This window comes from Rhineura floridana, chromosome 21 (genome assembly GCF_030035675.1).
Source record: "Rhineura floridana isolate rRhiFlo1 chromosome 21, rRhiFlo1.hap2, whole genome shotgun sequence".
Taxonomy (NCBI): Eukaryota; Metazoa; Chordata; class Lepidosauria; order Squamata; family Rhineuridae; genus Rhineura; species Rhineura floridana.
The window spans coordinates 19003524-19030027 of record NC_084500.1 but is presented as its reverse complement, the minus strand read 5'-3'; the positions used below and the strand labels follow the sequence as shown (position 1 = coordinate 19030027).

Below are 26504 nucleotides of genomic sequence, written 5' to 3'. Positions count from 1 at the left end.
CTCCCACCCCACTCTTCAAGGACCAGTAGTGGTAAATACACCATATTCCCAGGCCAGATGCTGCCTCTGGAAAGAGCACCTTGCCCAAGGTCACATGCACACCATACATTTAAAGTGCACGGCTTCCCCTAAAGAATCCTGGGAACCATTGAGTGCTGAGAGCTGTGAGGAGACCTCTCACAGAGCTATAATTCCCAGCACCCTTCACAAAACTATAGTTCCTGAGGTTCTTTGCAGGGCGTGCAAATGTGCTTTAAATGTATGCTGTGGATCTGGCCCAAGTTCCCCTGGGCTGCTGGATCAGGCCAATGCTCAATCAAGTCCAGCAGCTTCTTTACAGCAATGGCCAGTCAGATGCCTGTAGGACACCCAGAAGCAAAGCACGAAGGCAGCAGCTCAAGCCTCCCGCAGTGGTAGACTCCCTTGGCACATGGAAGTTCCATTTGGCTGCCATGGCTATTAACAGCCAAGAGACATGCCTCCCCTCTTATGAATTTACCTAATCCTTTAAAAAAGCCACTGCATCCAGCGACAGCAAATTCTACATATTACTCTGCACCATGGGAAGAAGTACCTTCCTTTGCCTCTCCTGAATAGTCTACTGCCCATTGGGTTTCATACTGGGTGACCCCTGAGTTCCAGCCCACTATCATTCCTGCAAGGGGTGGGGGTCTGGTCTGGTTCTTTGAGGCAGGCTGGTGAAAGCAGCGTCTGGAGAGCAATCACAGCCCCTTTGGCTGCCCTGCCGAGCCTCAGGAATCCGGTTCTTTCCACGCAGCCCCCCTGCAAACATCTGGCTCGTTGGCAGCTGGAGGGTTTTGTGCTCTGCCAGCACATTCCACTCATTCCTCCTCTAAGAGTCTGCAGAGAGAGATTTTTCGGTCTGAGCCCAGAGGCAGTTTCCTGCCTTTGCAAATCCCTTGCCACAAAACTCATTCCCAAAGCACCAACTAGGGCCCAGGACAGTCCAGCACCCTAGAACAGAGGCAGGCTGGCTTAAAGGACCGTGTGTGGTTTATGAGCACTGGCAGAGGAATGTTATGAGAACCCCCATAGTTGTTCATCAATATTTTTAAAATTTATAAAGCAAGAATACATACTCAGGATCCCCCAACATTCAAGTCAGTAGCCTAAACTAGGTACATCCGACTGACATAACACATATATTCTTGCCCTGTTTACCTCTGTGGTTTCCTCACGTTGAATCTTAGACTGTAAGCTCCTGAGGGCAGAGACCTCTCAGTCTTGTATTCTGTTAAGCCAGGGGTTCCCAAACTGTGGTCTGTGAACAACAAGTGGTCCATGAGCTTCATTCAGGTGGCCTGTGGATTTGTGGCAGAAGGTGCACAGGACATTCATATTGATTTTTAGTTGTATTTCTATCGCTTCTTTTAATTTCTTACATTGTATTTTATTGTATTACAATTGAATTCTACAGAATTACAATTGCTACAATTAAGTGGTCCAGGAAGAGCCTCAGCAATTTTCAAGCAGTCCGTGGGGGGAAACGTGTGGGGCCACTGTGTTAAGCGATAGACATAATGATGAAACAACAACCAACTAACCTGGGTGAAGCATGCATTCTTGCTCAAAATATTTGCTGGATCAGACCAAAGCCTATTTAATCCAGAATTCTAGTCTCCCACCACAGCCAGCTAGATAAGTTGGGAAGTCCCACAAGCTGCCACAGCAGAGCCTAGGTTGTCCACTAGAAACTGGCCACCCGTGGCCCGCACTCTACATTTTGCTCACCTCAGGCTTTGAAGCAGCCTGTCTAAGCCATGGAATGACTTGTGCTCAGGGGCTGAGTAAGTTAAAGTTCCTCGGCAATACAAAAAAGCCACAGCATGGGCACAGAAGTCAATTTCCTTTTTCTTTTCAAAGCAAGTTTCTAGACCTTATGGTGCAAATATGCACTTGGGTACATGGAGTATCCCTGGTGAAACCAATGGGACATATTAGTCTGGATCTACCCCAGTGCTGTGTAGAATTTAGGCCGCCCCAAAGACTGATCAAGCAGCTCACGCTGCAGGAATCGAAAGAACAGTGTACTGAGCTACCATTACTTTTAAACTTCTCCCAGGAGAGACCTTGTATCTGTGGACTTAAAGTGGTGGAAGATCTTCTCCGTTATTTGTTTGCTTGTCCTCTCCTGCAATAACCTACGTAAAACCTACCTGAGCGAGTAAATGGGTTTCGCAGTGAATTAGCCTATCAGGTTTACACTTTAGTATACAGTACTTTATGCACCCTGATACAGTGTTTATTTCAAATGTTGCTCTCTGTGTATAGATACAAATCTGCAGGTACAATGTTAGTAAGCTATTTGAAAATATTTTTATGTCTTCCCAGGTCATGGCGATGGTTATGGTTATTGTTTCTGCGTATTTTATTTCCAGGCTTTGTTGGGCTTTTCTGTAAACAAATTCTACAGCAGCTTTTTTCTCTCTTCATTGTAACATTTTGTGACATTTTAAAACATTGTTTGCTTTTTGCAATGACTATTGGCTATGCAATAAAAAGACTGAACGATTAATTGCTCCCATCCGTGCAGCTAGATGCAGGAGAAGTGGATGTTGATGAGAAGGCACAGCAGAGGCAGAATTGGCTGTACGTTTTGGTTGCTAAACAGTTTAGGCATTGCATTGCTATGGTGAAGAGCTGTGGCTCAGTAGTAGAGCATCTGCTCTGCTTGAAGAATGTCCCTAGTTCAGTCTCCGGCATCTCCAGGTAGGGCTGAAGAAAGTTTCCTTGTCTGAAATCCTGGAGAGCGGCTGCCAGTTGATGCAATACTGAGCTAGACAGAGCGATGGTTTACAGGTCAGTGACAGGGCACGCTTGCAGGCAGAAGGTTCCTGTTTCAACTTCTGGCATCTCCAGTCAGAACAATCAGGTAACACAGCCATAAGAGGAGGTTGCCTTCTACTGAGTCAGGCCTCTGGCCCATCTAGCTCAGTACTGTCTACACTGATGGGCAGCAGCTATTCAGGATTTCAGGCAATGTTCTTTCTCAAATCCCTGGGGATGGCAGGGATTGGACCTGGGGCCTTCCGCATGCAAGGCAGATGCTCTACCACTGAGCTACAACCCTTTCCAGGTAATGAAAAGCACCCCTCTCTGCCCCAGATCCCCGGGAGAGACGTTGCCAATCAGAGTTTACCATGATGGGTTAGATAAACAGCCTGCCCTGGTATATAAAAAAAAAGCTTCCTGTGTTTTTCTGATCCCTTTTAAACTGAAATTCAACCTCAGCCTTCAAGGAGGGGAATAAATTAAGACAATTCTGCTCCCTCTCCTTGTGCATAACAGAGCCATGTATCAACTGAGTTATCTTTCACAAACTGTGTTTCTCCCAAAACCAGAAGACCACAGCAATCTCTGAGGTACAAAGGTTAAACGGTCAATGTGCGCTGCAAGTATAAACAAATCCGCCACAATTCCCATTTATAAAAAGCCCCTGTCTGCTGAAATTAATCAGCTCTAGTCTAAAATATACAAAAGGTGCCTGGTACAAAATGCAGCCCAGGAGAGCTAGCATCCTTCTTCTGCTCTGCTCAGTCCATAGCTGCAAGGACCCACCACCCAGTTAGGGTGTGTATCTAGAACTTAAAAACTTACAGAGAGATAAGGGAAAACACTGAAGCAGAACACAGTGGTTTTCCAGCTGCATTCTGGGGAACAGTGGGATTTCTCAGTAGCTTATCTATGAGAAGAACAGTAAGAGCAGGCACACTTCCCCAAGAATCAGCCTGCAACAAAATAGTGTCGAGTGTGACCTAGGACACACTTGAAGCCCAAGCAGAGCAACAGGCCTGCCTAGAGCCACACATACTCCGACTGTGCAATGTCTATTGGCTGTGCAAGCTGATGCAGAATTGCTGATGGGGCAGGTACCCAACAGCATGCAACACACCTCTGCTAAAACATATGCACTGGCTGCCCTTATGCTCCCAGGCCAAGTTCACAGAATCATAGAATAGTAGAGTTGGAAGGGGTCTATAAGGCCATCTAGTCCAACCCCCTGCTCAATGCAAAGTCTTTGTGTTGATCTATACAAGCCCTGCGCATCTCAGGTCCAGGATACCTTTAGGACTGTGCCTGAGCCCTTCAATCCCAGTCCAATCACTGAGATCATCCAGAGAAGCACTGTCAGCTGTCCCTCATGTTACAGAGGCCCAGCTGGCCTCAGCCAGGTGTCAGGTATTTGGTGTCACCAGCCCCATGTTGTGGATATGTTCTTCCGGCAGAAATTCGACAGGTACCCTGGCTATTGACTTTCAGGAGTTTCTTGAAGACTTTTTTTAATGCTGACAGGCCTTTGAAGCTGTTTAAAATGTCTCTTCAGCAGCCAATTGTTTTAATGACTGTTTTGTATTGCTTTTAAAGGTTTTTATGTTGCTGAACACCACCATGGTGTTTTGCGAGAGGGCAGTATAGAAATACTTCCATTAAAAAAAAAAGTGCCCAACAGTCCTCTACAGTGGCCATTCCTGTCTTTGACTGCGAACACACCATATATTTAAAGCACAAGACTTCCCCCAACGAATCCTGGGAACTGTAGTTTACCCCTCTCAGAGCTATACTTCCCAGCTCCCTTACTGAACTACAGTCCCCAGGATTCTTTGGGGAAGTCAAGCATGTTAAATGTATGATGCATACTCAGCCTTTGTTTCATTAGCCTGCATTTAATTTACAGGGAAATATTTCTGCCTCCCATAAAGCAGTAAAGAAGAGAGGAAGGAGGTGGTAGAGATGATCAAGAATACTTTTAATCTTCTTCTAACTGGCATGCACAGGGGCCGTTCAAATAACCACACGCATACCCACACACCCCATCCCAGACTGACAGACTAAGGCCGAGAGCAAATGCCTTCTCATTCCATAGTAACTTCTCCCCCTCAGCAGAGTTTTAAATCAAGGGGGCCAGAAAACCTGAACTATTCATCTAGACACACACACAGAGGCATGCTTCCCCAGTGCAAGGGGGGGAGGGGGGCATGGTTCCAAAGCAATGGCCCAAAATATGTATATCATTTCCTGTTTTAGAAAGCAGAGGATTTTTTTTATTTATTTAAATCAGGACCAGAAACATTCCAAGCTGCTGAGCTGGACCTGAAACCCACACATACACACACACCCCACCAGCATTTCTGCACTTCGAGAGTTAAGAGCATGTGGGCCTTCAATATCCCCCCCCAGGAGTCATTACAGCAACACCTGCCCCCCTCCCTCATCCCCCAGCGAGCTGACACAGGAGCTCTTTGGATAGACCGATTTATTACCTGTCAAGAACATGCACCTTCAACTCTGTCCTGATTTCCCAAGACATGGTATCTTATGACATGGAGCTGGGCTTACTCCCTGGGCTCACCCAGGGGGCCAGGGTAGTGCCTCCCTTGGAGAAGAGTTTATGGCACAACTGCAGGAATAGGAAGAGTGGCAAGTTTGCTTGTAGGTAGTGCCTTCCTTTAATAAGGACCTCATCCATGCAGAATAGAGCAGCATAACTTCCCAAAACTGGAAGGACACACACATACACAAATCAACAGGTGATGCAATCTCTCCTAGATAGGGATGTTGGAAAATTAAAAACCAGATGCCGAAATTGCCAGCATCAGCTTATTTCAGTTCATTTTCGGGCCCAATTCAGGGTGCTCATGTTAGCGTTTAAAGCCCTAAACAACTCGGGCCCCAAATGTCTTAGCGACCATCTCCTTCCCTAAATACCCTCTCAGGGATGATGAGATCAGCAGAGGCCTTCTTGGCAGTTCCGCCACCCTCAGAAGTTTGGGGGATGCAGGGCTTTCTCTGTGACAGCCCCTAAGCTGTGGCAATTCCCTCCCTACAGAGGTGCATCTGGCGCCTTGACTATAAGGTTTTCATAGAGCGCACCTCTTTACCCTGGCCTTTGGCACTTGAGATGTATGTTTCCAGGACCCACCCTAGTCTTGTGAATGTAATGTGTTTTAACTATTTTTAGTGCTACATTTTAAATTTTTGTAACCCGCCTTGGGACCTACTGGTGAAGGGCAAGCAATAAAAAATAGTAATAGTAATTTCATCCCATGTCCAGAACGGAAAGCAATCCAGAGAATACAATCAGTATTCACTGTTGTTGCTTTGAGTTCACAAACTTTGCATCGCATGTTTTGTTTTAATATATTTCAAAGTATGTTTTTATGTTTTAGTGTTTTTAGCGTTTTGTTTGCCACCCTGGGCTCCTAACTGGGAGGAAGGGCGGGATATAAATTTAATAATTAATAAATTTCCTTTGCACTGAAATGAATAGAGTGAAATAACGTAATTTACATGATAAATTACATCAATTCAGCACAGAGGACAGAGAGACAAACAACACCGTTTTGGAGGGAAGACAAACTGCATCAGAAACGAAACAGCGCTGCATGTGGAACGGAAAACAATGCCCTTCTTATACCTTTATTCCCAGATCAAGTCAGGCTGTCCTCCAGACCAGAACATTCTGCATGGCCGAGACTATTCCTCTCTTCTCAGCCTAACAACCTGTGTTATTTTGCCCTGGCTACAGTTCTTGCTTACCCAGTTTCTGCATTCCTACAAATTGCCTCCAAGGGTTTTTGTTTGTTTTTAATCGCAGCTACCTTCCTGACCCAGATCCCCACACATAGCAGTCACACCATTTTTCTTTTAAATCAGGGCATTCTGGCCACCCCGTTCAGTGCTCAAATCTCAAACCAGAGCCACAGACAGTTCCAGTAGGCTTTCATCCTTGGAGGAAGCTCAGTCGTCTTCTCCATTGTATATGTAGCCAAGGGCTAGATTTTACCATAAAAAAGGAGGGGAGGGGGAGAAAGAAGATGTTGCCCAAATTCTACTCTCAGAATGAATTGTGCCATCAAGTGCATTTGCTCGTGCAAACTTCTGCATAATTTATCCTGTTTCTAGGATCTGAGTTTTCAAATAATGAAAATATTTTTGGTGACGCAGAAGGCAAGGAGCATCGCTTCAAAAACAAACAGAGAGCAAAGGGGCCTTTGTCTTCTTGGCGAGGCATTCTAGCTCAGTAAAATGGAATGAGGGCCTCTCTTCAGAAACAAATGTCTCGGCATTGTAGAGTCCAAATGTCACACCACGGCTTCTGGGTTAGGGCTAGTGATAGGGATAAGATCCACTGGTTGCTTGTCGGCAAAGGCCCTCTTTCTCAGAGGAAAAAAAATCTAAATCCAAACTCTCACATCTGAGCAGCAATAGGTGTTGAAGTGACGACAGAGCCAGGGGAATTGATCAAAATCCTTCAGGGACAGAAAAAGGAGGATTCCTCTCACCACAGCAAGGCCTTGCTTGCCCTTGGCCATCTCTTCATCGGAAGATTCCCCCACTTCTCCACCACTGTCAAGTCTCAAGATCACAGATTTGGTGATGGCTCTACCTCACAGTACACAAAAGCCTCTTCAATGTATCTTCCAGGGCAGTCATAGCCCCTGCACTGCAAACACTTAAGCAAGCCATTCCATCTTTGTGGCAAGGGGTTCAGCTAGGCATCCCAGCATGCCACTGCCACACGCCTGCCACTTCACGGGAAGCACTTCCGTATTCAGGAGCCGCAAGTACAAGCATTCAAAGCAGGTACTCTACCACTGAGCTATGGCCCTTCCCCAAATCTGCAGACTGATGCCAGGGTGTGAATAAACATGTTGCTAGAACAGCAGCCTCTTCCCAAGATATAGCCCCTTAAATATTATTTGTCTATGTTACATGTCTAACAAGAATCTAGACCCTGCACAAGACAGAAAATAGTAAAAGAGAGATTTGAAGGGGGGGGGAACCTGGATGCATACAACAGAGTGAACACGGACACACTCTCTGCCCTCAGTATATTAAAAGTATACCCTCTGAATCAATATGAATAAGCAAATGAGCCAACTATGCAAAATATACAGGAAAGCTCCACAATTAAATATATTTGCACCCTGTTCCGCTACTCAAAGCAATCAGGTGTGCATGCTGGAGTAGAAAACTGACTATTTCAAGGAAGTAGAGAGACAAGACAGAGGACTACCAAGTAAAGTAGACCCCAAGAGACAGTGTGGACACAGAGGACTGGTTTATTTATTAAATCCATATCTCACCCTTCCTTCCAAAAGGAGCCCAGGAAGACAGAGAGAGATAGAAAAGAAGGGCAGATAAATTTGAAAGGGCTCATCTTTTGCCACTTCATATTAATAAGGCTAGCAGAAAGTCACCAAGAGAAGATGCTGAATCTCAAGTAGCTACCTCAAGACCCTCCTGAAAGTTTGGAAGGGTTCTCTCTGTGTCACCTTCGCAAAGCAAATTCATCTTTCTATTACCCCCTCCCCCCCAGCATCAAGGACACCTGTAAGAAAAACTGGGGCCTAGTAGTCAGCGCCACCCAAGTCAGGAGCTACGCAAGAGACAGATTTTATTTTATTTTCAATAGGGATGTCACAGAATTCCGGCAAAAACAGAAAAGGAAATTGCTGCAGTTCGCATGTTCATCTGTAGTCAGGGATGGAAATCAGTCAAGCGAATGTGATCAATATTTGTTCACATTGAAGACTTAAAACAACAACAAATGATATCTAATAAATGATTTTGTTTTGACAATTCCTTTACATTGAAATGAATGCAAGTTACATAAACAGTTAATTTAACAGCGAACAGCAAGATGAACTACATAGTATTCTGCAGCAGAATGGAAACAGCGCTGATTGTGATGAATGCAGGTCAGAACAGAAGTCGCTGCCTTCTTAATTCCCTATTTTTAAAGAACCCATCTAAAACATTTCAATGCTTCTGGTTAAGATAAACTCAGCAGAGCCTTTTGAGCACATTCACTCCTTTAACACCCGGGAAACAGGCCTCTGGCTGGAGGTGACTTCCTAATCTGCCTACCAGGGCAGGGGACTCATTCCACATCATTAGGCATGGAAGCAAATTCACCGAGAAAAGAGCTGGATGAGACCCAGGAAGTTGTTGCTCAGTTCAAACTCACCGATGACACACCAGCCATCGAGACGGTGAGTAAGCTACCCAAGAACTGGCAATGCTTCCGGCTTGCTGCTCCTTGGCACTTCTCAGAGGGCACGGTTTCTGTCCGGAGGGGAACCAAAAGTCACTTGAAGAACTACCCCAAAAGAGGCAATGGGTAGGCCTCTTCCACACACTCCATTGGCCCAGAAGGATCTTCCCAATCAGGTTATGGAACCCACATACAAGCACAGCCAATAAAACCTCAAGCAGGCATAAAGTTAATTAAATGAACAGGGCAGGGATTGCGCTCTCTGTCCCTCTGTGTGTGTATGAAAATGTTAATGTTTTATATGAATTTCTTTCTATGGTGTAATGTATCTATGGAGGCCTTTCAGGTAATAAGTGACTAATAAGTAGAATTTATTATGATTATTGTTATTGTTAATATTAATAATATAAATACACCTGCAGCAGAATGGAGTGGTAGTATGAAGTGGACTAGCGTGGGCTGATCTCCCCAAAACCTGTTGTCTATAGGCATGCCATTTCTGAATTTTCCAATTTTTTAAAAAGTAATTAAAAACAACTGATTACATCCACACTATACATTTATAGCACATGGCTTCTCCCAAGATTTCTGGAAACTGTAGTTTAACCCTCACAGAGCTACAAACTACAATTCCCATGATTCTTTGGGGCAGGCGAAGTGTAAGGTGTGGATATGCCTTTCCTGCAATCAGGGAGAAAGGTCCAGGCCCAACTCAATCCCTAACATGTTCATTACTTTATCTGCAGGGAGTTTTCAACGCTCCCACTTATTAAAAGGGGGGGATGGAAAAGGCACCTCCCAGCCCATCTATACTCTGAAGGGGCATAATCCATGACTGCTTGCCACACAGCAATTCATGATGAAGGACCCTAGCCACGTTGTCAATGGGGTCAATCAGATGACTGGGGAGGCTGCCCACAGCCAGGACAAAGGGATGCTGTTGCCTGCGGTTATACAGCCACGCTGCAGTCAGCTGGAAGGTAATGGGGGGGGAGGGGGCTGCTATGCCTGTCCTTGGGAGGCTGCGCTGCACTCTGGTGTGAAGTCATTCTCCTCCTCCACCACTCCATACAACAAGCGCTTTTGTCCTTGGCAGAAGTGCTTTGTTAACAGGGCAGGGATGGCGTGGCTGACTGGCTGGCTGGCTGGCCAGCCGGCGGCCCTGCTTACAAGTGCTGGACATTGTTCCACAGCGACTGACCTCATCATCGCTAGGAAGGCAGGTGCTGTTCATCTTCAGCCTGCCAAATTCTAGAAAAAGCAGCAGAACCAGTAACCTCCCTCCACTACACACACATACGCACATCCCAATTTTGAAAGCACAAGGCCTGCCTGAAATGTTTGTAAAGGCTGCAGATGAACACAGAAGGAAGGAAATCCACATTTCATCTCTCTGCCCCCTGGCTTCTCTTAGTGCCTTTGAGACTCAAGACTCATAAGCATCACTGACCACAAGAAGCTCAGGTCCAGCTCATGCAACATAAGCAGAAAACACACCATATGTTTTTTTTTAATTTCAACAATTTATATGCCACTTATTTATAGACATCTCTAAGCAGCATATGAAAAGACTCAACAAAACAGAACTACAAATGAGTTAAAACTATAAAATCAGAATTCAGTTAAAATGCCTGCTGGACTTCTTCTTTTTCTAAGTCTTCTGTAGGCACCAGAAGTTCAACAGGGAGGGTGGCCTGCCTGGCCTCAACTAGAAGCGAGTTCTATAAAATTGGGCCTGCAGTACTGACACAGCTCCTGGTGGATACGAGTCATGCATCCGATCCATGGGGGACCACTGACAGTGACTCCCCTGAACAAATACACACACACACACCTGCCGTCCGCATCTGCTGCCATCTGCTAGCAAAGAGTTATCACATTTGCTCACACTGTTGAGAACAAAGACAAGAAAAAGGGTAAGTGAAAAGAGAACTCTAAAGCATGGTGTTCATTCACTGATCTATTCAGGGATGTCTTTCTCCAATTTAGATAGTGTTTCCCCCCCCCAAGTAAAACTGTGCCCAAAAAAGCCCACTGACTTAAATAATAAATAAATCACTAACTTATTAAAATCTGTAGCATCGTGAGGAAGGGACACGTTACAAAACGTATCAATACTTTCACAATTCTACCATCCTAAGACACAAGGAATTCAACACACACTGGATAAATTCAACCTCACAATGAAAATAGTATGTCACCAGTACAGAGCTAAATGAACAGCCCCCAAAAAGAAACACATAAAAAGCTAAAACTAATCTACTAGTGCCAGTTTTGTTGCATTGCTAAAGAACAGCAAGCAAGCAACAATAACCAGCTCGTTTTCTTTAAACGATTCTGTAAGACTTTTTGAAATGTTCAAGAGGCACATAAACAGCGTTCACCTCTGCAGAAACACCCCCAGGTCTCAGCAGACAACCGTAAAGAGGGAGCCCTCAGCTCTTTCCGCCTGGGCAGGCCAACAGAGTTCTCATGCTTGACATAGTCAAGAATGCGCTTTTCTGTCTCAGAATCTCTGAAGCACAGAAGCAGCTGGTAAGGAAGAGGGTCCAGCGAGAAGGAACCAAATCTGCTAAAACAAGCCTGGAACTTTCAGCTCTTTCTCTCTAGAGACAGAAGGAGAGCCAGGAGCTAAAGTCAACGTCCTCATTTGTTTCCAGAAAACAAGGGCATGTTCATACAAACAATTTGGCTCAATAAAGATCTTAACATGACAGACTGGTTCCCTCATGACGATGCTTACGTGCATTTACAGAAGGTATAGGAAATCTAATCCAGCGGTAACTGGGGATCCACCAGCCACAACAAAGTCAAGCGAAAGGTGATGGAGGTTTGACTGATGAGGAGGAAAGAGGAAAAGGACTCGGGTAGAATAGGCAGGCCTGATGCAGGCTGCAAACCACCGGCTAAAAGAGGCTTAAGGTCACATCCACACTATACATTTAAAGCACTCTTTTCTTATACAGCTGGGCTCCATCACCACCCCCAAACCCTGGGAACTGTAGTTTATGAAGGGTGCTGAGAGGAGACCCCTCACAGGGCTACACTTCCCAACTCCCTTAACAGACCACTCTTCCCAGGATTTCTGGGGGGAAGCCATGACTGTTGAAGTAGTATAAGAAGGCTTTAAACATATGGTATGGCTGTGACCCTAAGCAGCCTTCAAATAGGTCTGCAAAAGAAGCTAGTCCTGCTTAGCTTAGCTACCTGTCCACAGCTATTTATGACCGACACACGTTGCCAGGAAAGAAAAATAAACTTTGACAAGGCTTTCTAACTTGTTGCCTGGAAGCCATTCCTACCCACCAGAGGGGAGCAGGCAAGTGTCCATCTACAAGTTTGGACTTAACAGCTACAGCTGAAAGATCCCTTCACAAGATTCTGTAGCATGAAAAAAAACCCAGTTAACTGGAGCCTGGTGGAGAATAGCCAATGGAAACGCTATTGCCTGAAAGTAAGCCTGTCTCACTAAAAAACTGGTGGCTGCTGCATTTTGAACTTTGCATTTAGACTTCCAGGAATTGCTTTCAACATCTTCTCTGGCGGATCCAAGTCAGCCTCAGAGCTCTCACACTTGCATAGGCGCCATCCCGGCCTGCATTCATGTTTCACAAAGGGGAGGAGGTGGGAACTCATGTCTAACGCCCCAAAACTGCTGAACTGCATGTCCTGAGAGAAACATAGTAGCCGCAGCTTGACACTGGCTTGTAACAAGGGGATGGTCAGCCTGCAAATCCAGATCTAAGAGAGAAGTTCTCACACAGGCACCCTCTTAGAGAGTGCCCAGGAACCGGAAATGTTGAAGCTTTCCTGCCAGGGGGAAAAGCAGAACCCTTACCAATTACTAACTGGTTTTTTGTTTTTTTTTAATAGACAACACATTCACAGGACCCTAAATTCCATGCAACTTCCACATCTGCACGGCGCTGCTGTGGACATATGTCACGGCACAATTACAGCCCAGAATAAAAAAGAATGCTCAAGAACTGCACCGGGGGGAGGGGAGGGAATGCAGAGGGCATGAAAGCTGATGGTGGCACAGGCCTGCTGCTTGCCCAATGCATGTAGCCACACCCCAAGCGCACTTGGGCCTCATCAACTCCCGAATGATCTCAAGAAAGGCTTCCTGCCCACTTAAGGAGACTGCATCTGCCCTGCTAGTTTCCACTTATGCCTCATATTCTCATAATGCTTGCTCCCAGCTCCTGGGCCACAAGCCAGGTTGGCAGCTTAGAGGGCATCCGGTTTTTAACAGCCCCGGCTGCACGCTTGACTTGAGAGTTGTAAACACCATGTGTTACCCTTCCGTTTGAAAACAGGGTGCATTTATTTGTACGTCAGGGAGAAATGGTGCCGTGGGCTTCTCTGTGCCACGAGGCTGACTGAACTCTCTCATGGGCCTTCGGGGTTTTTGATAAGGGTTAAAATGATCCCACTAGTACAAACACACACGCCACTCAAATGCTAACAGCTAATGCCACTCAAATGCTAACAGCTGCTAACAGATGTTGCTGCAGGCAGCCAGGAGAATATTGGTCACCTGCCCATTAGACTGCTAGTAATACTTCTCTACAAGTACTCTTGAAGTCTTTATTGGTAGTTATAATAGATGCTTGCCCCACAAGCACAATCTCTTTCTCGCTTCCACACACCAGTAATCCCTCAGTGAGGCAGAGCTCTCACAGGAACATACAATTTCACAGGAAGGATCAACACAGCAGCACTCAGACCAATACCACCACTCCATTTCATAAAGAGGTGATGAAAAAACAAATCCTCATAAGCACATAAGTAAAATTTAATGTCATAGAGAGAGATGTGAAGGCCCAGGGAAAAAACAGAAAATTTCAGGGGGGGAAATGGTTGGTGGTGGTTGTTTTTCAATTTTTCCAGAAAAAAAATCTGGAAAACCAGAAAAAAAGAGGGGGACTCTCTTTTTTTTCAAATTGTTCAGGATTTTTCCTGGCCTTCACATCTCTAGTCTTAGTGCAAGGGTTCCCAAACTGTGATCTGTGGACCACCAGTCCTCTGCAAGTATCATTCAGGTGGTCTGTGGTATGCCTAGCAGCTACCACAGTGCATTACAATTGCTTCAACAGGCAGACAAATCATTACACAGTCCTCCAAGAGCCTCAGTGGTCAGTGAGGGGAAATGTTTTGGAACCACTGTCTTAGATGATAGGTTGGCTCAAGCAGCAAAGCAGGTACCCTGAAGGTCACTTCACCACAAAGAGGGGGGAAATATATTAATGTCCAAGTGAACTAATGATGCCCCCAAATTGAAAAAATTGTAGCTGCTGCATAGAACAGAAAGTACAAACAAGCAAACAAAATTAAGATGTTCACCACCACCACAGGTCCAAAATCAAAATGAAGACCGAAAGGATATGTACAGCCAACGCAGTCTGGCAGGGGGAAAAAAATCACACAGCAATCTGGGCTCAGCCCTAATCTTCTGCCACAAATATTCTTAAACACAAAATGTCATCTCCATGATAAGTATTCTGAAGACATCTACATTCCAGGAACATTTCCACTTTTGCCTATGACAACTTTCCTGGAGAGGAAAAAAAAAGGTTTACATCCTCAACCTTTCTAAAAATATTTAAACAACAGAGAAGATACAGAAAACATACACAGAAGCTCAAAATCACAAGCGGAGAAGCCCCCGGTTCAAACCACAGTTCAACAGCCTTACAGGAGAGATATGGGTCACGGGATTACTATAGGTGAAGTTCTTTGAACTACATTTGAAATAAATTGTGGAAAATGTGAACTATTATTAATCATCCTTCAACTGAGGGTATAGACTGAAGCCTGGGTAATGAGAGGTTGCTAATATTTCCCCCCTAAAACTTACTTTCTATCAATGCCAGATATAATTGAATGACTCTGGGCATTGGGATTTCAGCAAGTCTTTTCTCAGAGTGATTTCACTCCACCATTCCCCATCCAAATTCAAAGTAGTGAGAGACAGACATCCATCTCTATTTTCTCCACAGGCCTCGCCATCAACTAGAAATGCCAGCTAGAAAAACAATTTTCAGCCTCAGATACTATCCTTTCCAGCTGTTTTGTTAAAGAGAGTCCCTTTTGGATTTAAGTTCTTATACCCCCTTCCCTTTAAAATCTTCTCAGCAAATATTCCCAGGGCTGGGATGGAGAAAAGGCATTTCAAATCCTAGAATACAGTAAAGTTTATAGGAACTAGCTTCGTTTTTAGGCCCCTGAGAAAACGGGAATCTCTCCCTCTCACAATGCAATCCTGTGTGATACCTGAAGAAACTATTATTTCTTTACCATTCTTCTTAAGCCCATTCCCACATTTCCTTACACCATTCAGAAAGGAAACCCTGCTTCTTTGCAGGCCTACAGCAGCTATATAAGCACTGTGCACCCCTTTCTCATCCACTCAAAATAAGCAACAGGGTCACAACCACAGCTGCCAACCCACAGACAGAGTCTACGATAACGACCAGTCCATGTCAGACATTGATGCCAGAACAAATCTCATCAACCTAAGAACAACCCTGCTGCTGGATCAAGGCAAAGGGAGGCCCACCAAGGCCAGCATCCTGTTTTCACAGAGGCCAGCCAGATGCCCATTATGGGAAGCCCACAAGCAGGACCTGAGCGCAACAGCGACTCTTCCTCATTTGTGGTTCCCCAGAAACTGGTATTCAGAGATGTAGTGCCTCTGATGCTGGAGATAGTGCATATTATTATTATTTATTCTGTATCCCACCCTCCCAAAGGATCCCAAAGCAGCAAACACATCAATAACAATATCACTAACAACATTCTAAAATGGCCAGTAGGCAACGATAGCCATGAATCCTCCATGAATCTGTCTTATCCCCTTTTAAAGCTGCCCAAGTTGGTGGCCATCATCACATCTTGCAGCAGTGAATTCCACAGTTTAACTATGCACTGTGTGAAGCAGCAGCATGTCTTTACACAACAACCTGTGCCAGAGAGAACCCCCCCCCGACAGTTTGTGGCCTGCTGGCTAGCATATTGACAAGAATGGCATGTATACACACACACACACAAATTCTGGTTGTGCCCCACGCACGGCAGCTACTTACATCAAAGGCTGCTTGGTGCAGCCCTTCCTCCCCACTCCTCAGCCAGCAGCGGCTCAGCTCACTCAGTTCCAAGATGGGCTGCACTTTCAGGCGGACAGTCTCCCCCGACTGCCGGATCATTTCCACAATCTCATCCCGGGACTTATTTTCCACGTTGCGCCCATTTATCTCCACCAGCCGGTCACCCGGCACCAAGCCGAGGGCCAGATCTTTGGTCCCGGCACCTGGTTCAGCAAAGTGCACCACCCGCCTGTACACTTGCCCGTCAGCAGCCCTGTCCAACATAGTGGTGCGGCGCAGCGAGAAGCCAAAGTCGCCCGTGTTGCGTCGCTGCAGCTCCAGCTGCCTGGGCACAGGAGGCTGAGGGGGCACCACCAGGGGGAGCTTCAGCTCAGCGGGGAACCTCTTGCTGACTACCTCAGGCAGCCTGGTCCGGGAGGCAGAAGGGGTGCGGAGAGGTCCCGCCGGCAGCCCGCCTTCTTTGGCAAGCTGCACCTCCAGCGTCCGCGTTTCCACCTGTGGGGAAGGGGCGGCCGAGTGCTCGGAGGGTGTGGAGGTCTCCGAGGTGCTTTCGTCACGACTCTTCTGCGAGAAGGAGAACCTCTTGACTATCATCTGAGAGTTCTGCTTGGCCAGTGAGCCAAACTTGGCAGCCCGCTGCAGCACCGACCCCTTGAAGTTGCCATCGTCCACCTTGAGGTCATCGCTGGAGCTGGCCGTGCTGAGGTGGCCAGAATCCAGGATCACACTCCCCCGGTTGCTGTCCGAGTCAATGTCAGTCAGGTGGAGGTCAGAGCCACTGGCCACCTTGATGGGGATGGGGTTGGAGATCTCCAGCCGGTTCTTGGCGTCCCTCTTGGAGGACCGGTTGAGGTTGAAAAAGCCCCGGCGCAAACTCATCTCCTCCAGGCTCTTCAGCTCGGCAGCTGACATCCTCTCCTTCTTCTCCTTCTTCTCCTTCTTCTCCTTCTTCTCCTTCCTGGAGCCATCTCTGTCCTTTTTGATCAGGTGAAACATGGCAGAAGGTCACCCTGGGAGATACCCCGGGGCCAACAGCGGCCAGGAGCTGGCAGCCACAGGCTCCAAATTCTTGATCTCACCAGTTTCCCTGTAGAAAACACACACAGAAAATGTGCTACTAATTATATTAAATCATAATTTATGTTTGTGTCATTAATATAATTTTATTTTTTATTAAAGTATTAAAATGTTCAGATTCGTTTATACACAGATGAAAGCTAAATGGGACATGAGGTACAGTAATCCCTCAGTTAGCGAAGAACATGCGTTTCTGGACATTAGTTCTTTAATAGACCCTTTGGGACCAGAGGTAGGAATCGCATCGGAAGAATAGGGAAAGGTTCCTACAACACGAAAACAAAGAACGTTTCAAAATATTTCAGGAAACTTCTTATTCAAAACTAACAATACGCATGTCTGAAATGAAACAACCAGGTCAGGTCAGCCTTGCATACAGACCCCTTGAAGGCTTCTTCCAGGGATACCTGCCTTGCCTGTTTTCTTTTATCCTGGAGCATCTTGTTATAGCAATCTAAAGCTCTGAGCACAGTTCTCCTCTCCATACACTCGAGCAGGCTGGCAAGGGGCAGCTGCTGCCAACACCACCACCACCCTGTTTTTAAATTGTTTTCATATTGTTTTCATAATGTTTTAAATTTTAAAATTGTGTTTTAAATTGTTTTTAAAATATGAAAACAATTTAAAAACAATTTAAAATTGTTTAAGTTTACAGTACGGCAAAAGTGTTATACGGTTGAGTATTATCTTGATAGATGTTCAGACCCCACTTGAGACTGTTATTCTGCCCTTCCTCTGAAGAGTGGCTATTTATCCTCACAACCACCCTGCAAGGTGGGCTGAGAGTTAGCAACTTGCCCATGGCTACCCACCCAGAGGGCCTTATAGCTAGCAAGGACTCGATTCCCTCATGCCACCCCAAGTCCAGTCCTAACACTCTGGCCACCATATCACACTTTGCATATTAGTGGATTGATGGGTGGGTGTTTTTAAAAGACTCCCCCCCCGCCACCAGTTTAGGGGTGCTGTTTATTAGCTATTTCAGCAGAATGCCATTTCCTGGATGTTTTAAAAGAGGATTTTCTAATTGTCAAGGGTCAATCTGCCCTTATTAAAATAGCTCTAAAAGTGGAGAGGGCTTGTGGGTTTCGGACTCTGCTCTAAGCCAGCCAGTCTTGGGAGTCCCCGCTGCTGACAAAGGCTCTTGTTGAAGAAACAGAGGCCCCTGTGAGGCCAAGGAAAAGCACTGCCTGGCTGGAGTTTGCTAAGAGTCAGACGCCTCTCTTTCTCCCACTCAGCTCCTTCACCCAGCCGCACCCCAAGGAAAAGGGGTCAGGCCCACTCATTAGGCACTTTAGTTCTCCTACACAAAGAATTGTGAGCTGGGGTGGTGGGGAGATAGGGAGCCACAGCATCTCACGATGCAGCCAGGCAAACTCTGAGGAACAGTGCCTCTTTCAAAAGCTTGCACCTTTGCAGCAACAAGCAGGGATGAGACCTGATGTGCCAGAGAGATGTAGGGAGAACCAACATCCCACTGCCCGGCTGGGATTCTCTCCCTCCCAGATAGCCTCGAGTCCTGAGACCCCTGAGGGTCAAAGAGGAATCACCTAAGGCACAACTGAAAATTTTGCTTATCTAAAACCATTCATTTGAATTAAAAACCCAACTAAGCGACCATTCGAGAGATGCAGCTCCTGAGCATTTGCATCGCATCAAAGTTACACCCTAGAGCTACATCTGCACTATGCATATAAATTCCTTCCAAACCAGCTTATGCAAAAAGGGGCACCCATTTGGAGAACTCAGGATTAATTTTATGTTTCAACTATGATGTCAGATTCCAACTGTAAGATTACAGAAAACATAGCCAAGTTCTTCACCGCAGCCATTTAAACTAGGACAAAATTGTTAAAGGGGGAAGATGAGTCCAGAGTCAAAGTTACCTGTATTTTTAAATTATTTTTGATAGTGGATTTTGTTATACTTTTATTTTAAAAGGCACGGTCTGTGCACATGTGTATTTTTTTTTTGCTACTTGATAACCCCTTATCTGATGTTCATGGTCTGTAGACCAAATAAACTATGTAGATATAATGGGCACCTTCCCTGTCACACACAAAAAAAATCCTGGAACTTACTGAAATCATCCCAAAGCCAACATAGGGTCCCACCCTTTATTAGGCCCATCTAAAATGTTACAAAATAATGAGAAAGCTTTTGACTTCTCCAGTCAAAAGCTTCCTAACGGAGAGCAAGGTGGTGTTGGGAAGATTAGTCTCTGGTACAAAAGTTTTCATTTTATTCTGAGGGCTACTGGGGCATAAAGCCAGTAATGGCTGCTTCTCCATTTTTAAAGAATATAAATTCTAGCAGTTATTCAGATCAAATCTAGCAGCTAGATGGATGCCTCTTTAATGCTCAGAAGAAGGGCATGATGGGATATTACAGAGGGTGGCTATCAATCACTAACATCTGAAACACGGGGATATACCTTCTCTGAACATGGAGGTTCTATTTAACTACTCCGGCTAATTCAGCTGCTGATACACCATGAACTATGCACCATGAACTTGCCAAATTCTGTAGGAGGGCTGGTGGATTACTAAACAAAATTTCTCAGCCTCTCACAAAATTGTAGGGTCCCTTCGGCATAGCCATGGGAGAGGACAGGTCTATCGATGGTCATGAGGTTAAGATAGCAAAATAGAACCCACAGTTTCTGCAGCAGTCTACCTGCAAATACCAGATGTTGGAGGCAAACACCATGGAAGTGTTTTTGCCTTCATTCTCTGCCCCAGGCTTCACAGAAGCCAGCCAAAGATATTTACAGTAAGAAGAAGGGCCATAGCTCAGTGGCAGAGCACCGGCTTGGCATCCAAAGGTCCCAGGTTCAATTCCTGATGGCATCTTCAGGTAGAACTGGGAATGTCCCCTGCCTGAAACCTTGAAGGGTTGCTGCCAGTCAGTGTAGGCAATACTGAGCTAGATGAACCGATGGTCAGACTCATCATAAGGCAGCCTGCTATGCTCCCATTTAAATCAGCCCTTAATTCTGACCCATGAAGACTGGAATCCTGCTTCCTGCTGGGAGGAAGGGTGGGGATATAAATCTAATAAATGAATAAATAATATTTGTAGGGAAGAAGCTGTAGCTCAATAGTAGAACACCTGCTTTGTATGCAGAAAGGTCCTCGGTTAAATCCCCAATGGCGTCTTCCTGCCTCAAATCCTGGAGAGCTGCTGCCAGTCAGTGTAGACAGTACTGAGCTTCATGGGCCATTGATCTGACTTGGATTAAGGCAGCTTCCTATCTCCCTATGCTGCCTGAGGAAAGGTTAAGATGGCAGCACCCCCCATCTTCCATTCTCTGGACAGATCTTGTTTCAACATTGGCAATGCAACATCATCCTCCGCCACTCTTGAGGGCAGCAGGCAAGAACACGCAGCTGTGTCCTCCTAATTATGATGATGATCCCCCCCTTGCCTGCCCCCCCCAGGATCTTCCACCTGAAAGGGCTGCATCGCTCTGCCTAACAGTAGAACTGGCTCCGTGGGAGGGCCACTGTCAAAAAATGGGCCAGCAGACCTTTGATACAACCCAGCAGGGCTTTTGTAATGTTTACGGCAGGTCTACTTGCAAGTTCCTCCTCTCCCCCAACCCCAAAACGGCAACATAACAGCGTTCAAGGCCTCCTTCCTGGACGCTGCACATATTTCGGCACACACAACATGACTGTCTCTTGCACCAGGCCTCAGGCTGGAACAGCCGGGGCAAAGTCAGGCAGCCCCTCAATAAAACAACGCATCAATAAGGGGAAGTCCACAGCTTCTTCAAAAAGCCATCTAGTTCGGTTTTCACTCATCAGTAAAAGCCTAAATCATCCCCAAAGTGGGCCCCACCTGAATTTGATACCATTTCAGGCAACAAATCCTTGGGTATGGAAGTAAAAAAAGCAAAGCTAGCCCATGAAGAGGCCACCTCAACCAGACAGGAACACCACCACCCCCCTCTGAGCAGGTGAGCAAGACTGGAGGATTTACTACTATTTGCACACCAGGACTCCGAACTTCCCAGGGAGGCTAGTAAAAGGCTGCAACCCTGGCTGCGTACACACCATTAACTTTAAAGCACATTTAAAGCACATTCACACCCCTAAAGAATCCTTAGAACTGTAGTTTACCCCTCACAGAGGTACAATTCCCTGCACCCTTTATAGTTTCCAGGATTCTTTGGAGGGTGGAATATTCTTTGGCCCCATCTGCACTATAATGTACATTTAAAGCCTATCATACCACTTTAAACAGTCATGGCTTCCGCCAAACAATCCTGGGGACTGTAGTTTATTATGGGTGCTAAGAGCCAGCGTGGTGTAGCGGTAAGAGTGTCGGACTGGGGCAGGGTTCAAATCCCCGCACAGGCATGACCATGCTCACGTGTGACCTTAAGCCAGTCAGCGTCTCTCAGTGTACTCTACCTCATTAGGACGTTGTGAGGATAAAATTGGGAGGAGGAGAACCATGTTTGTATGCCACCTTGAGCTCGTTGGAGGAAAGATGGGCTATCAATGTAATAAATAAATAACATTAGACAGATAGAGATAGATTAGATAGAGATGGAGAGAGTTAGGAGACTCCCTATTCCCCTTGCAGAACTGCAATTCTCAGAGTTCCCTGGGAAGAGGGATTGACTCTTGACACTTAAACCACTGTGGGAATTGTAGTGCCTAATGATTTCTGCACCTTAAACTATAGTTCCCAGGATTCTTTGGGAGAAGCAATGACTGTTTAAAGTGGTATGATATTGTTTTTAATGTACAGCATGGATAGGGCCTTTAAATGTATGATGTGTACACAAACCTTCATTTGTTGTTATGCCCAGACCTGGTGTGCAATACTTGCTCTGGCAAAGCCAAGCTAGTTCCTTGTGAAACTGCCTTGCCTCAAAGAGAGAGAGAGAATGCATGGGAAGAAAATGGCAAGGAGAGGCTGCCAAGACAGAAAAAAACCCCACATTCCACACACCCCACGGCTGAAACTCGCTTTCCCTGATTTCAGACTCCGGATCACACCCACTTGCTGAACAAACACACCAGGTATGTTATGACACAGCAGGATCACAAGCGGTAACTCAGCTCGATGCGAGCACAAAGGCAACTTTGCTAACCTCCCACCCAACACCTCCCAAAACCGCAGCAGTTTAAAGGTTAAGGTTCAGGGAGTGAACCAACGCAACACATTACATGATGCACAGACAGCAGCCACAGAACCTGTCCCACCAGAGACACACCTGGCATGTCTTGCGACAGGACAAAGGGCAATCCGGACAGCCCCTTGACCCTGCTGCTCACCTCACACCACTTGCTGGCGACTCGTGATGCTTTTTAAAAAAGACTGATTTTCTTAATCTGGCATTTGTTAAACCAATGAAGTTACATTTCTGAGGCATTCTGTTGTAGATGGGCACAGGCCGTTCTGTAGACAGTGCAACACTGCAGCCCACGTGAGTCCTTGTTCACATGAGCAGCTACTTCTGTTTAAGGGGCAAGTCTGAACAACAGCCCTTAGTGTTCTTTTAACTCCCATAGTGTTCTCACAGAGAGGAGTCTGGCAGAGTAATAAAGGAAGAGGGATATGCACTCTTCTCTACGCTGTTTGTGTAAACATTATAGAAGTAGGGCTCAGTTTTCTCCTTTATAAGGTTCCTCTGTCCACCACCGTTTCTTGCACTTGCAGAAGCCAGAACTTAAGGCTGTGTACATACCATACATTGAAAGCACATTCCCCACCCCAAAGAATCCTGGGAACTGTAGTTTACCTCTCACAGAGCTACAATTCCCAGCACCTTAACCAACCACAGCTCCCAGGATTCTTTGGAGAGTAAAATGTGCTTGAAATGAGAGCAACTCTAGAATAGACTCACATTTGTTTGGATTGTTAAACCCATATTAAGAAGGTGCGATATAAAATCAAACATAACGTAGGATTCCCTACCTAGCCCAATACTGTCTCCTCTTGCCAGCCAGCAGCTGGCTTTCCAGGGTCTCAGGTAGAAAGAGGAATCTACCAGATGCCAGGGATTGCGCCTGGGGCTTTCTCTATAAAAAACAGGTGCTCTCTCCCCACAGTCACTCCTAAGACAAATAAAGATAGCCTCACGTGTCTTTGCTGAACGTAATCCCCTTGCATTATATTATGCAGTCCTATCTACAAAACACACACAACAGAACAGATAAAGTAAAGGCACACCTTCCAGAATGACCATTAGAGGGCCTTACACCGTTGTACATTGGTCATGCAAATGTTATTACTACGACTCCTTTGCAATGAGAGGCAGACATGGGCCTATCCTCAGACATCCTCACAAACAAGGCTATAAACCTTAAATATTTTAAGCATGCGCTTAAAAAAAAATGTGAGGAATGAAAGCAGCAAAGTCATCTGCAAACATGTGCACCTTACAGGTATACTCTCCAGCTCCTGCCTTAAAAAATGTACAAGACGGCTTTCTACGTACAAGTCAAATTACAACAATGGATATCGCTGCTTGTGCCACGTAGCACATGACCAGGAGTGCTTAAAAGATGGATGCATGGCCATAGCTGGTGGAACATTTGCTTTGCATGCAGAAGGTCTTGCGTGCAATCCCCAAGGGCATCTCCGGCAGGGCTGGGAAAAGACGCCTAAATGAAACCTAGGAGACACGCTGCCAGTCAATGTAAGCAATATCAAGCTAGATGGGCCAATGGTCTCACTAAGGCAACTTCCTCTGTTCCTATTTAAAGCACCCCAGGTTCTGACAAGGGAGCCTTTCCCAGCTCTATCCGGAGATGCTTTTGGGGACTGAACCTGGGACCTTCTACATGCAAAGCAGGTGCTCTACCACTGAACTACAGCCCTTCCTCTAAAAAGAAAGATTCTAGTCCTCATTGTTCTAAATAAAAATGTGGTTGAAATAGGAGCTTTGGAAGCTTCCTTATGCTGTCAGACTATTGGTCCACCTAGCTCAGTACTGTCTACGCTGACTAGCAGTGGCTCTCCAAGGTTTTTGACAGTGGGGTCCTCTCCCAGGCCTACCTAGAGGTGCTGGCATTGAACCTGGGGTCTTCTTCATGCAAAGCATGTGCTCTGCCCCTGAGCTGTGGCCCTCCTGCTACTACCAGACAAGGTTCACAGACACCCCCCCCCAACAAACCAGGCCACCTCGGACTGTGTTTACAGTAAGTAAAGGTGTTTCCTAGCACTGCTGAAGCATGCCCGAAAAAGATTCACTTGCTGAACTGCTACTTGCCATGTCACTGTTTTAAGATTAAAAATTTTCATTCCTAACAAAGAGTTAATGCCAGCCCACCCTGGAAAAGCAGATAGAGAGAACATGCCTCCTTTCTTGCAGAGTGTAAATCAAATACTTCGCCAGCAACCACCATCACCTCAAAAAAAACACTGAACTGCGCATACACACCACTCTGCAAATGTGGACTATGCCATGCATCAAATTGGGAGAACTGGTGCTCTGTACGCTCAGAAAGCACCATCAAAACCTCGTAGGTGTGACTGGCACTCACACCCTGCACTCTCAAGGTGATACACAGCCTCCCTCCTCAAATCAGATCACTGTTATTATAACTAATTAGACTTCAAAACCATCCTTCACCATGAGGGCCCAGGGCGGGTTGTAACAATTTCAAAATGCAATATTACAAACAGTTAAAACAGATTGCAATCAAGAGCATAAATTGGGTCCTAAAATATACATATCTCAGGTGTCAAGGCCAAGGTAACGAGATCCGTCTTTGTGTTCGATGCTTCTGATGAAAATGCAGGATTAAGGAGACACCCACTGCAGCAGTCAGCACATTGACACACACAGTTTAAAATTCTGTGTGCGGGTGCAGGAATGAGAAATGCACAGCCAAGCCCTTTCCTGTGTGTACTAACACATGTCAATACAACTTTAAACCCAAAATTGCTTCCCAATCACACCCAGATTGATGTTTTCAATAGAGAGAGCACGCATAACATATTCTGCCTCGTATAACGTTCGCTCACACAAACACACCTTCACGGGACAGGCCCACATCGCACAGCCTAGGCCAATTCAAAGGCCTGGAACGGTGACAATGTTTGACGCCTCCTCGCGCACAAGCGAGAGAAAGACTAGTTATTCAAAACGCACACGCTTTGAACAGCCCAAGAGCTTCCCCACACACCCCACACTAGCACACCTTTAAACCCAGGACCTGCTTTTCACCTGCCCCTGCCCCCGGGGTTCAAATGCAAGGCACCTAACCCAGTTCAAAGCTCAAAGGAGAAATCATGTGCGTGTGTGTTTGAGAGAGAGATAGAGAGAAGTACTGGAACATGCACAAACTTCTCTCTCACACACACACAACCTCTGTGCACCCTTTCACACAAATACACCTTGAAACCCAAGACCTGCCTCTCACTCACCCTCTGAAGGATATGCACATATAGAGGACGTGTATGCCTGCAAACCAGCGAGAAAGAGAAACACAAGGTCTGGCTGATGCTACCTGTGTAACGCCATTCATACACTCCTTTCCCAGGCCCTGCCTCTCACAGCCAGAGGATGATGCACACCACACACCTAGGCCAACTTAAAGAGAAGGGGTGGGTTGGAGCTGAGCTCTGTGAGTGCGTTAGAGATGCACATATTTTGCCACAGATGGCACCAGCATGCACTGTGTGCAAATACCCACCCCATCCGCTTAACCCCCCTCTCTTTGCACAAATGGCCCTTAAAACCCAGGATCTGCCTCCTCCCACTCACCCCTAAGTGAATGTGCACACAGAACACACATTTCTCAGGGGGGGGTGCATGCATTCACACCAGTGTGCTTGAACACACACACACACACACAACCTCATGCGTCCCCTTCCCACACCCAAAAGCCCTTTCAAACCCAAGACCTGGTCCTCCCCTAAACCCGGGAATACCTGCACTCCCAGTAGATCCACCAGCACCGATAGACCTAACTTAGTCGCGTGTCCTTTCATTCAAACGCGTCTGCTTGGCGTAAGGACTTACGTCGGTTACAGCCCCTGTGTGCACACATACGCAAAAAACACACGTGAATCTGTGTTCGCTCCCTCGCGTGTGTGTGAGAGAGACGGGGGGGAGAACACGCGTTATCTTCTGGACCCGCCAACAGAGAGAAGGGCGTCTGCACGCATCTCTCGCTCCCTTCACACGACGAGAGCGGGCCCGTGCACGCAACAATGCCCCTGACTTGGGAAGGGAAGGCGAAGAGCCGCTTCCTCACACACACACCTCAATATTCACCGAGGAGGAGGAGAAAGAGGAGACATCGCTGCTTCTCCTCCTCCTCCTCCTCCTC

At 46.2% G+C, this 26504-nt stretch overlaps 1 protein-coding gene across 9 annotated transcripts in view; it reads right to left on the bottom strand.

Moving 5' to 3' along the window:
- Window positions 1-26504, bottom strand: part of MYO18A (myosin XVIIIA) — a 150295-nt gene that overhangs the window by 123549 nt on the left and 242 nt on the right. For 8 of the 9 annotated variants that reach the window (XM_061604630.1, XM_061604632.1, XM_061604634.1 and 5 more), the window contains exon 2: window positions 16108-17215. In XM_061604630.1, coding sequence (XP_061460614.1) covers window positions 16108-17124 — 1017 coding nt within the window. In that variant the 5' untranslated portion in view covers window positions 17125-17215. Of the gene's footprint in view, window positions 1-16107; window positions 17216-26103; window positions 26169-26504 lie in introns of those variants that run through there. The other variant, XM_061604631.1, reaches the window with a different exon arrangement.